Source organism: Herpailurus yagouaroundi, unplaced genomic scaffold, assembly GCF_014898765.1.
Source record: "Herpailurus yagouaroundi ecotype Mexico unplaced genomic scaffold, PumYag 250, whole genome shotgun sequence".
Taxonomy (NCBI): Eukaryota; Metazoa; Chordata; class Mammalia; order Carnivora; family Felidae; genus Herpailurus; species Herpailurus yagouaroundi.
In genome coordinates, this window is record NW_024412467.1 from 1,346,764 (window position 1) to 1,359,315 (window position 12,552).

Below are 12,552 nucleotides of genomic sequence, written 5' to 3' on the forward strand. Positions count from 1 at the left end.
TTTAGAAGAATTGAAATAAGGAAAGTTTAGGTCCTTTGGTGGAATAAGCATGAACTGATAAGCGTGTTTTGAGGGAGAGGCGTGCCATTTCGGAGGACACCCCCTTCCCCCAGCATACAAATCTACCTGAAAATTAACTGGGTCCCGGCTTCCCAGGTAGCATTGGCTGCGTCTGCTGTCTCCTGTGGTTCACAGTGATTTATGATGACCCCACGCATCACCCATGCATAAGCGTCCGGGAAAAGGAGCACATCGTGGCCTCACTGGCTCACCAGGTAGAGTGCACCCCTCCTACCTGTGGCCCGTGCAGAGGTACCTAGGGCGGCGGTGGGGCTCACAGGAGAGGTCCCCTCGGGGCGGTTCCAACCCCAAGTTGACGAGATATTTCCTTTCAGTCCAGTTCTCCTAGACGATCTATCCCCATAAAGGCTATGGCCAGATGCCTACCGCTTTGGGCCATTTTCACGGGGTTTTTCAGCCATTTCTGGTTATGCACCATAATCATAACATACCTCCCGACCTACATCAGCTCCGTGCTCCACGTTAACATCAGAGATGTGAGTATACTTCCGGTCCTTCTGGGGAAATGGTAACGGCAATGACGAGAAACGGCTCTGTGCTGCCCACGGCATCCTGCCCTTGCACGTAACCCCTCATACAACCTTCACGATGACCTTGAGAGAGGCATTGTAATGACTGCCATTGTACGGACACGGGGACACGTAGACGTAAGATGATGGGCCTTGGCTTACACGACCGCTGACTGGCAGATCTGTGCGACACGGCCACACGGGCTGATTCCTCTGTTTCCCTTAGAGATTAATGTTACTTTTCTCCGGACACCAGTGTAATGCAGCGTGAGTGGCCCTCTTCCCCGAGACAGCGTTCTTCCCCTGTGGAAAAGGACACTAATTCCCTGAAAAAGACTCGAACATCCGTGGGGTGGGCTCACGGCACCCGCCTGCCTGAACCTCCCTGGTGCTCTATGCACGTCCACACTCATGGAACACGTTTCCTTCCCTCAGAGTGGGGTTCTGTCATCCCTGCCCTTCATCGCTGCTTCAAGCTGCACGATTCTAGGAGGCCAGCTGGCAGACTTCCTTCTGTCCAGGAATCTTCTCAGACTAATCACTGTCCGAAAACTCTTTTCATCCCTAGGTAAGGACCGGGGCAAGGGCTTGGTTAACTGATCCTTTTTCCCACATGTGGTCTGCGAGGGTTCCTGACGCTGTGACTTCATTGTCCAGGGCTCCTCCTTCCGTCTCTGTGTGCCGTGGCCCTCCCCTTCGTGGCTTCCAGTTACGTGACAACCATTATTTTGCTGATACTCATTCCTGGGACTAGCAATCTGTGCGACTCGGGGTTCATCATCAACACCTTAGATGTTGCCCCCAGGTAGAAACTTACACCTGTTTGTTCCCCTCGTGCACGGTCTTCCAGAGGTGCTAGGCCTCAGTCCTCCTCTTGCAACTCCTTCCCGTTATGACACACGCAAGACGATAGAATGATAAATGATGACAGCTAACTGGAAATGTCATTACGTGGCCACGACCTAAGGCATTTTAGAGCAACAGTTGCCGATCTTGGCCAGTATTATTCAGATGAAAAGCTTCCCAAGCCTCCCCACCCGAGACTAAACCGCGTGCCCTGGGAAGGGGCCCACACACATGTGTTCTGGAAAAGCTTTCAGAGTTGATAATATTAGCTCCCTCAACTGTATGCATTTGCCATGAGCCAAGCCCTACTCGATAGACATGTATATCGACACATCTGATCTCACAACTGCATGGGGTAGGCCCTATTGTTGTCCTCACTCTAAATCATGATTTTTTTTTTTTAAGTTTATTTAGTCATTTTGAGAGAGAGACCAAGGGCATGATCACAGGAGGGGCAGAGAGAGAGGGAGAGAAAGAATCCCAAGCAGGCTCTGTGCCGTCAGCGTGGAGCCTGACACAGGGCTTGAACTCGTGAACTATGAGATCATGACCTGAGCTGAAATCAAGAGTCACACGCTTAACTGACTGAGCCACCCAGGTGCACCTGCCCTCACTTTAAACTGGAGAAGATGGAAGGCACAAGAAAGTTAAATGACGTGCCTAGGGTCACACAAAGGTGGAGCCAGGATTTGGATTCAGGCATTTTGTCCAGAGTCTGTTGTCCTGGGCACTGCCACGCGGAGCAGCCTTGGGATGTGGATCGGGGTGAATCCTGGTCTCCGGGGAGACTGAGGTCATCCCTGGTTGTTGACCTGGCAGAGAGATGATTTCAGGGTTGGCAAACAGACATTGCCCTGAATGTCTCTAGGTGAACAAAACACAGCATTAAGCAAAATGACTTTGCTGTAATAACCGAACTGCCTTAAAGCTGAGTTGCTGAAAAGCCTTAGACAGCTTTCTATATAGAATCATCTGTTGGGGCGCCCCAGTGGCTCAGTCGGCTGAGCGTCCAACTCTTGATCTCAGCTCAGGTCATGATCCCAGGGTCATGGGTTCGAGCCCCGTGTCGGGTTCTGCCCTGACAGTGTGGAGCCTGCTTGGGATCCTCCCTCTCTCTCTGCCCTTCTCCCCTCCTCTCTCTCTGGCTCTCCTTCCAAAATAAATACATTAGTTAACTAGATGAAATTCAACAGAAAATAAAAAGGAAACCATCTGTGAAATGTTCACCCCACAGGTACGCAAGTTTCCTCATGGGAATCTCCAGGGGCTTCGGGCTCATCGCGGGGATCATCTCTTCCACAGCCACCGGATTCCTCATCAGCCAGGTTGGCCAGTTTCTTGAAGTCTGCAAATAGCAGGTACCGCTTGAGGCACTGGGGCGTCACGGCGGGGCCCCCGCCCTCCACGACTGTACGGTCCGACCGAGACAACAAGCACGGGTGTCAACACAACACTCTACTCACAGGGGACTCGGAAAGATAGTCTTGTTAGGTCGGGTTTCCCAGGGAAAGAACAGTATAAGCTGAACCTCTACAAATGACTGGATGTTACCTTGATGGGAATGGGCAGAGGTGGAGAGAACAGAGCCCAGGTGGCCTCCCGGAGCAAAAGCACGAGGCAGTTGTTGGTTCTGACCCGAGGGAATGGCACGCGTCAAGGGATGGTAAGGGGTGAAGACAGAGGGGCAGGAGACAAAGATTATGAAGTCTGTTCAGGCTAATTCTAATTAGAAAAAAATTACAAAACGGAAACACCAAGTGTCCCAAGGCCACTGTAAAAAAAGAGAAGCGAAGTCATGGTGAAGAGGTCATGGCTGTGGTCATGGGCCGTGAGGCTGGCTCAGTGGGAAGCGAGGGCTAGGAGGCCCCCAGAGAAAAGCGGAGCCAGCCTGTGGTGGCAGGATGACAAGAGTCATCTTACAAAAAAGTTTTCTTTCTTTCTTTTTTCATTTCTTTTCTCTCTCTCTCTTTTTTTTTTTTAGAGAAAGAGAAAGAATACGGTGGGGGAGGGGGCAGAGGGAGACAGAGGGAATCTTAAGCAGCCTCCACATTTGGTGTGGGGCGGGACACAGGGCTCGATCCCACAACCCTGGGATCACGGCCTGAGCTGAAATCAAGAGTCGGACGCTGAATCGACCGAGCCACCCAGGCGTCTCTCCCTCATTTCATTTTTAATACGTCTCCATGTGATCTAGTTTCCAGGTTAATGTTTGACCAAATAGCTAGGAGTCCGCCATGACTATAATGCCAGAAATGAACTACAAACTATGAGAAGGATCATCCCAGCCAAATACAACTCACGCCGTGTTGAGATGTCCACCCAAGTGGGGCTGGTGACACTGATGTCAACAGCTAAGACAAAAACTAAACAGAGAGAACGCAAGGCTGAGGTCTTAAACATGTCACTTTAAGGGCGCCTGGTTGGCTAGTCGGTGTGAGCGTCGGACTTCGGCTCCGGTCACGGTCTCATGGTTCATGGGTTTGAGCCCCACATCAGCCTGTGTGCTGTCAGCACGGAGCCTGCTTCGGATCCTCTGGCCTCCTCTCTCTCTGTCCCTCTCCACCTTGTTCTCTCTCTCTCTCTTTCTCAAAAATAAATGTTTTCTTTAAAAAAAAAAAAAGTCACTTGAAGCATAACTTTCAATGAGGAATGTGATGTTTTCATGAATGTTGAGATCCAAATTTCTAGAAAGACATTAGTGTAGGTTAACTTATTTTGATTTAAAGAAAAATCCCTCTTAATCCAGTGCCCAATGTTCGTTGTGGTGTCATTCTGTTCCCCTAAAATTGCACAAAACCTTCTTGGCTATTGCACAGCATTCCCTAGATACTTTGAGATCAATGTTGCAATACTCGAAATGGAAGATTTCGAGAACGGGTGGAGAAGGAAACCCGAGGCTGATCATTCTGCACTCTCTGCCTCCAGGATTCTGTGTCTGGATGGAGGAATGTCTTTTTCCTATCTGCGGCCGTCAACATGTTTGGCATGTTTTTTTACATCACATTTGGACAAGCAGAAATCCAGGACTGGGCCAAAGAGAAGACCATCACCCGCCTCTGAGGATAGTGAGTTGCACTTACGATGCTGACCATTAACTTTGCGACACGTTTTCCGTATTGTCCTTCTTCCTTCATATTCTTGGCCATAGCCTCAGCGTTTCTCCTCTGGCTTCCTGTTGGGTCTCCCTGGGGAGTTTCTAAAACACACGGATGAGGGGGTCCACCCGCAGAGACACTGAATGAACTGGTCTGTGGGGGAGCCCAGGTGCCCCTGGTTGTTAGACACGCTGCAGGGTTTCTAACATGCAGCCAGGGTTGACAACTGCTGGACACACTTGAAACGTCAATCCCTGTTGCCTTTGAAGTTTCCTCTTTGGGAAATACTGGATGAATAAAAATCTGTGTGAAAATAGTCACTGATAAGTACCTTCGTGGGGGTGATTATGGACACAGAGAAGACCGGCTAGCGGCGACGGTCATGTGTTATAGAGCTCAGCACGGGACAGAAATTTCAGGTTGTAATCCACAGAATTAACTTTTTTATGGTTTGTATACATTGTACGAAACATGGGTGTTTATTTATGTGGTTAAATTCTATTAAAATTCACATGCTAAAATTGAATAGACCATTTTCAAATTATTTAGATTAGGGTTATTTGCATCAGGCAAAACAGAGATCTACTTATCCTAGCTAGATTCCAGGGGTTTTACGACCAGGAAATGACCAGGCATGGATTAAATGAATGAGGTTAACTAGAAATCAAGACAGAATTGAAAAGCTCAAGTGGAGGCAAGACGGGCACTTCCAGAAGGTACAAGGAGCTAGCTTGGAGCATGTAACGAGAACTGAAGGGAGACCACAGAGGTGCTTTCAAATGAAATGATGATTTGTAAGGAGAAGAATACTGAAGCTATAACAAGGAAGAGAGTGTAGAACGATCTCACGTACCAAAGAAGTTTCTTTCTGGGGGTTGAAAAAGATCGTTTGAACTTCTTCCTGTTTGCCCAGGACTCTCGAATAGTCATCAGTGCCTCCAACAGGAATTGATTCTGGTTCCTACCACGTAAAACACATGCTGTAGGCTGTGAGAGCTAGACTCTCACACACCTAGCTGGCTCTGGTTTTGCTGCAACTGTTCTAGAGAAGAAAATCCCACCATCTTGAAAAGCCCCGTAGAAGGGCAGGGGCCCAACCTTGGGCCACCTTAACGGATGAAGAGAAGCTCCAAATGCAGAACAACAGGTATTTCTGCGCAGGTGTTTTAGCACGATGCAAAGATGAGAACACTCTGGCTCTGTCCTCTGGGCATTTACAATATAGAGAGGAAGGGGAGTTTGTAGAAAACAAAAAGAAGAGAAAAAGAAGACAGTCGCATAATGGATGGGCAAATTAAATACAGGGGAGAAAAGAATGAGAAATGGCAGACAACCCAAGAGAAAAATGGGCCAATGTCTTGAACAGCGACTTCACGAACGAGAAATTCCAAGTGGCTAAAGATATAAAAGGTGGTTAACTTCGTTGGACAGTAGAGAAATGGAAATGGAAACCACAGTGAGACAGCACCACGCATATTAGCAGAATGGAGGATGAATTGAAACAAATATATTTATAAAACAATTACCTTTATTACATGAGATATACTCTCAGATTTTCAATTCTATTGAATAATGCCTTGGTCTATCCTATTATATTTCATTTTTCATAGGGGCGCCTGGGTGGCTCAGTTAGTTAAGCGTTCAGCCTTTGATTTCAGCCGAGGTCATGATCTCACAGCCGTGGGATCGAGCTCCTAGTGGGGCTCAGCGCGGGGCATGGACCCTCCTTGAGATTCGCTCTCTCCCTCATAAATACATTCTATTTGAGTACAAGTCTTCTTACCTATCATTTTTATCAAGGTCGATTCTTGGTTAGGTCTTTCTCAAGAAAAAAAATATATATACATTTTATAGGATATATTTTTTATATTATATATTTATATATAATATGTATTAAAAATATATACACATAAAAGAAGGTTGTTCGTAGCCATGCAAATCGATTTCCCTGCTGTGTCAAGATTAGTGCTTTATACTACTCTGGATCTATGGTAACAGCTAGCCAGAACCCTCCAGGTGACCACAGGCACGTATCAGACAGACTCGGCTAACGGAAGAGCTCTACCTGATGGCCCAGCCCTGGTATCAGGTCCGAGAGTTGGGGACGCAACCAGAGCTGGGCCAACAGAAGTCCTTCACGAGACTCTCTGACCTGGAGCCTGGACAGAACACCTTTCCTGTCTCATGGTGAAGATAGCAGGGTAAGGTTCCAGACGGCCAGGCAAAGGGGTTTTCCCTCTTGGAGGCTAAGAGAAGGAAAGTGGCGTGTAAGAAGGCAGTGGAAACGAGAGCCCGGGGTTGTGGGGGAGAAAGAAAGAAGGGGGAAGGGAAAGGAAAGAGAGGAAGACAAGGTGGGAGGGAGGAAGAGAGAGGTGAGAGGCAACGGGAGAGAATGGGGTACAAATCCTGACTTCCAGGCACGTGGTCTCTGGAACATCTCTCCTGCAAATCTTCTGAGTTTTGGAGGTGAAAGTTTTCTTAGAGTCCTTTTTAGAGGTAGCGAAAAATCCCTCTGGGAGGCATTTATAGAAATAGCAAAATCCTTAAAAGAAGAGCCAGGCATCATAAATCCAGCCTTCACTGCTATGAGTGAAGAGAATGACAGTTGGTACCAAGAGGGACCGATTTATAGTTGCTGTATTCAAATGAGGTATTGGTGCCACCCAATCTCTGGCTGGATGAGAAGTAAAGAATGGCTACATGCAAATGAGCTGCTTGAAGTTCGCTCTGATTGGATAGTATTAACACTTGGCATGAACCATTCAAAAAGCAAAAGGCAACCAGAAAGTTATACACTGGCAGCCGAGTGTGGCCTCTACCAAGAGCACTTTGAACTGATTTCCTTGACTGAAGTCCATGAGGAATGATGTTGGCCTAGTTCAGATCATGTATCTACCTACGGATAGTCAACTGTTGGTAGAGACTGGGCCACCCCTAGACTGAGCAAGAACTATTTGCTAGGGGAAGTGAATGACTTGGGCCAAGGGCCAGCGTCTCCAGGACTGATTGAAAACCTCAGTAGTTTGGAAAATTCTGAAAAATTTATAGCTGGACCAGCACATTAGGAAACAGCTTAAGCCAAGATACCATAAAATGCTGAGAACATGACGAAGGTGGCATTTAAGCAGGGAAGAAAAGCTGTAAACATGGCATGAAATAATATTTAAAGCCTCTAATCACAAGGTAAAGGATGGAGACTATCATGTCCTAAGTGGTACATTGGAGCGTGAACGCATAGTACTTAGTGTGCAACCTTGGGAACAAGAAAAAAAAAAAAAAAAACCGCAAGCAGAACTGTGTGCTCCTAAGGAAAGGTGTTAAAGCTGAGAGCAGATTGTGTTAATTTATTAGCTGACTGGGTCAATCATAACCCATGAGTTATTAGCGGAAAAGGCATTAAGTAGAACTTTAATCTTAAAAACTAAGATGGCTGTAAACAATGTCTTTGGTTTATGATATGCATGTTCTGATGAAAAGAACTTTAAAAAAAAGTCTTCATTCTTGAGAGAGAGAGAGAGAGACACAGAGTGCAAGCGGGGGAGGGGTAGAGAGAGAGAGGGAGACACAAAATCTCAAGCAGGCTCCAAGCCCCCAACACAGGACTCGAACCCACGAACAGTGAGAATGTGACCAGAGCCAAAGTCCGATGCTTAACCGACTGAGCCACCCGGGTGCTCCTCTGATGAAAGGAACTTTTGAAAGGCCTGGGGGTAACGGCAGTCACCTATGGTGGTGCACTGGGTGATCCACTCAAAGACCCATTGCAAAAGGAACTGACGATGCCTATGGCCCTGGACAAGATCCTAGAGTACCTGCTTCCACATCCTGCAACGTCTTACAGGTTACTTCTCCTCGCAGCTAACTTCTGCTTCCCTCATCCTTCTTGATCTTAACCGAGGTGGCTTGTGGGAAACTGTCCTGATGCAGGGAGCTTCCCAGCTGGATACAAGGAAGCGGACCACCCACAAAACAGACAGTCTCCCAGACCAAATTAAGATACTAGATTTGCACAAGTGGAACCCATGGCCAGAAGCAAGTGGTTAGAAGGATCAGAGTTGAGATTCCAACCAGGGAGCCCACAGATGGAAGATGTCATGTGAATAGATAACACACACTTGCTCCAGGGGAAAGACACAGGGGCAAGCACTCTTGGCCGTGGCCATGGCTCTCCAAAGAGCCTGTAGAGGACACCTGGTGCCAGAATGGGTTCCCCCAGTGAGTGGCCGAACCAAGGACTCACAAATACTGAGGGATCACACACGTGAAGCATAACCTGAATCTTCAGTGTTTCCCGTATACACGTTGCCCCTACTCTCCTATCAAACCTTTCATAAGTCGAGATGGCATAAAGTGAAGAAGCGATGACCATTCATTTATACGGAAAAAATGTTTAGCTTTTCCAGACCCCCCAAAATAACCTCGCTTAGGCCTCTTGGACGCTTTCGGACACATCCTGCTAACAGATGTGCGACTAAGTTGAGGTTAAAGCACAAAGGCTCACAGACCCCAGTTCAAAGCTAGGGCGGCTCTGTCTTGAGATGCAGCGTGGCTCCTGGAGCAGGAACTCAGCGAGGCCTCTCTAGCGCCTCCTAGCGGCCGGCTGGAAAGCAAACACTAAACGCTATTCTCACGTCTCACTTTTTTTTTTTTTTTTTTCCATGAAAGTGAAAATCCTCTGGATTTTTTTCAGTCAGCCAAAACAGGTACTAAGGCAGGTCTTTTGTAAACAGGAAGGGGCACAATGATGTGAACTTTCGAAGGGCAGGACATACTTCTATTTAGGGTATCGTGAATATTTGGGGCCTAGATGTGTGATGTCTGTTCCAGGCCTCATGAATGTTAGGTATCTCTGGTTCCTTATATCCTTAACCAGCACACGATCTACTGATCAACCACTATTAATACGTAACATACCTTATGATTCATGCATCTACATACCATTTGTGTTCCAGTCTTCTGTAGAGAAAATGAGGATCTTCAAATAATACAGAGATGCATATGACACATGGTTTTCTTAGCCTCCTTTTCCAAACCAGTTCACGCACATTCCAAACCAGTTCAACTGCCGTGAAAAGAGAAAAAGTATTTACAGGGGACAAAGGGAGTCTTATCTTTAGACTCTGTATTCAGATGAAATCGTAGAAACACGTTGGATAGGATGAATTGCAATGGAAAAGCATGGAAAAGTGCTCCTTCTTTGCTTGGCTGAGTCATCAATTATATATCTGTGGTGTATAGGAGATCATGTGCTGCTTAAGGAAAGAAAGACCAAGATATACGTGTGTGTGTGTGTGTGTGTGTGTGTGTGTGTGTGTGTGTGTATATGTTAGTTACCCCTGGGCCGCGTCACCATCTCACAGGGCGGCATCCTGCCCAACATCAAGGCCATGCTTCTACTTAAGAAGACCGAGGGTAGGGGCGCCTGGGTGGCTCAATCGGTTGAGCGTCCGACTTCAGCTCAGGTCATGATCTCGAGATTCGTGAGTTCGAGCCCCGCGTCGGGCTCTGTGCTGACAGCTCAGAGCCCGGAGCCTGTTTCCGATTCTGTGTCTCCCTCTCTCTCTGCCCCTCCCCACTCACGATCTGTCTCTATCTCAAAAATAAATAAACATTTAAAAAAAATACAGGATCTGTGAAGTGCAATAAAATGAGGTATGTACATGATTAAGTATTAATTTTTTAGGCTGGCCTTTTTTGGGTTCTAAAACTTTATTTTATTATTTTTATATGAATAAATTGAATTTTAATGAGTCCACAGGGTTTTTTTTTTTTAAATTAAAGTATACTTGACATATTAGTTTCAGGTGTACAACATAATTGTTCAATATTTGTGTGAATTGTGAAGTGATCATCGCCATACATCTGGTTATCTGTCCTCATACAAAGTTACAAAAATTCTTGGTTTCTTCTAATGAGAACTTTCAAGATCTAGTCCAGCCTGCCCTTCTTGAAATGCCAAACGAAAGTATTAAACCTGGGAGATTTAACAAAGCAGAGGCATTATTAATAGAAATAAAAACTTATAAAATGTGTGTACTAGAAAGAAAATTTCAACCCTTTTGACCTCCAGTAAGTAATACACAGTTTTACACTGCAAGGCAATGCTCGTATACATGTTCATTACATACATCTGTATACATGTTTCAGAATCAAAATTTCACAAAACAATCTTTACTCTTCCTAAGTAGGATGCACTCTGACGTACTCCATTCTATGTTTTCTTATTTTGCTGTTGATGTTGTCTTTTCTAAAAAAATTTTTTGATGTTTATTTATTTTGGAGACAGACAGAGCATGAGCAGGGGAGGGGCAGAGACAGAGGGAGACACAGAGTCCGAAGCAGGCTCCGGGCTCCGAGCTGTCAGCACAGAGCCCGACGCGGGGCTCAAACTCACAGACCGTGAGATCGTGACCTGAGCTGAAGTTGGATGTTCAACCGACTGCGCCCCCAGGGGCCCCAGGTTCCCTTTCATCTCTAAGCACGTGTCTGACAAATAGAAACCGCAAGTGACTGAGTATAATCCAAACTTAACCTTGCCCTGCTACGGCCCATGAATGAGTTTGGCCCCTAATCCTCTTTTGTAGCAGTAATTGAGTTCCAAGATCTTGCTCCTTGACCTGAATCAGCACTGAGAAAGAAAGGAGACTCTGAGTTCAGAGGGGGAGAGGGGAAGATCAAAAGGGATAGAATCAAATTGAAAGCTTTCATGTACGTTTTTGAACCTCAGAGAAGCCAAGTCAAGCTTGAGGCATATTCCTCATCTTCATCAAGGCAGGGCAAAGGAACAAAAGAAAAAGAGAATAGAAAGAAACTATGCATTGTTCTCCAGGATTTGAAATCTAGCTACACTTGTAAATGATCGACATGGGCACTGAGGGCTAATAAACAAAATGTTTCAGGGGCGCCTGGGTGACTCAGTCGGTGGAGCATCTGACTCTTGATTTCAGCTCAGGTCGTGATCTCAAGGTTGTGGGATCAAGCCCCGTGTTGAGCCCGGAGCTTACTTAGGATCCTTTCTCTCCCTCACTCTGTTCCTCTCCCCCACTCACGCTCTCTCTTTTTCTCTAAAATTAAAAAAAAAAAAAATGTTTCAGATCAGATTTAAAATGTCAGTGTCTCACACCCAGGCCCAGCGGCACATCTAATCTCTACTCTCCTCTCTCAAGACAGTCCCCAAGAATCAGGAAACTGTTAACCCACACCTAAGTAGTAATTCACACTTAGGTCGTGGAAATACACTCTTGCATTTGGTAGCTCAATCCCACTGACAAAAATCCCTAAACAAGTACATTTCAACATCCTTAAAGACAGACCACCAAAGTTAATGGAAAACCTACTGCCCCTCCCCAAAAGAGAGAGTATTAGTAGGAATCTTTAAATTAGATAACTGAATAACAACAGAAGTATTTGGGGAATGATATTCTTTTGTTATTAATTTTTTAAAAAGTCCACTATAGTTAACATGCAGAGTTACATATTGATTTCAGGTGTACAATACAGTGACTCAACAATTCTATACGTCATGACAACTATACCCTTTTCACTATCTCACCCGCCATCCCAGAATGTTGTAACACTCTTACAACACGAATCAGATGTATGAAAAGCAAAGTTTTCTTAGAAATGACCAATTTTCCCAGATTCCCTGGGTGACTGGATGCCCAACTCCACATCTTACTAACAAATTGCTTAACTTCTCTGTAAAATGGGCATAGTAGTAACAGTTGTCTCCATAGAGTTTTGCTGTGAGCAGGCAGTAAAAATGTTGTATGGAAAGCGTTCAGAACAGTGCCCAGCACACCCTTGGTGTTCAGTGACCCCATCCAAGGGAGTCACTGAAAAGGGGGTGAGAGATGGAGTAGAAGAAGAATTGGAAAGGAAGACGGCGGCGGGGGGGGGGGGGGGGCCCGGGTGACCCAGTTGAGTGTATGACTTCAGCTCAGGTCACGATCTCACAGTTTGTGAGTTGGAGCCCCGTGTCAGGCTCTGTGCTGACAGCTTGGAGCCTGCCTTGGATTCTG

The 12,552-nt window shown here is 46.1% G+C and overlaps 2 protein-coding genes across 5 annotated transcripts in view; one reads left to right on the top strand and one right to left on the bottom strand.

Annotated features, from left to right (window-relative positions):
- Positions 1-5,057, top strand: part of SLC17A2 (solute carrier family 17 member 2) — a 16,115-nt gene extending 11,058 nt beyond the window's left edge. For all 3 annotated transcript variants that reach the window (XM_040460310.1, XM_040460312.1, XM_040460311.1), the window contains 6 exons: positions 157-275; positions 396-557; positions 1,026-1,158; positions 1,248-1,395; positions 2,671-2,761; positions 4,362-5,057. In XM_040460310.1, the coding sequence (XP_040316244.1) occupies positions 157-275; positions 396-557; positions 1,026-1,158; positions 1,248-1,395; positions 2,671-2,761; positions 4,362-4,496 (788 nt within the window). In that variant the 3' untranslated portion in view covers positions 4,497-5,057. The remainder of the gene's footprint in view (positions 1-156; positions 276-395; positions 558-1,025; positions 1,159-1,247; positions 1,396-2,670; positions 2,762-4,361) is intronic.
- The window catches only part of LOC121020328 (histone H2B type 1-A), a 448,453-nt gene that overhangs the window by 288,271 nt on the left and 147,630 nt on the right, over positions 1-12,552 (bottom strand). The window lies entirely within an intron of this gene.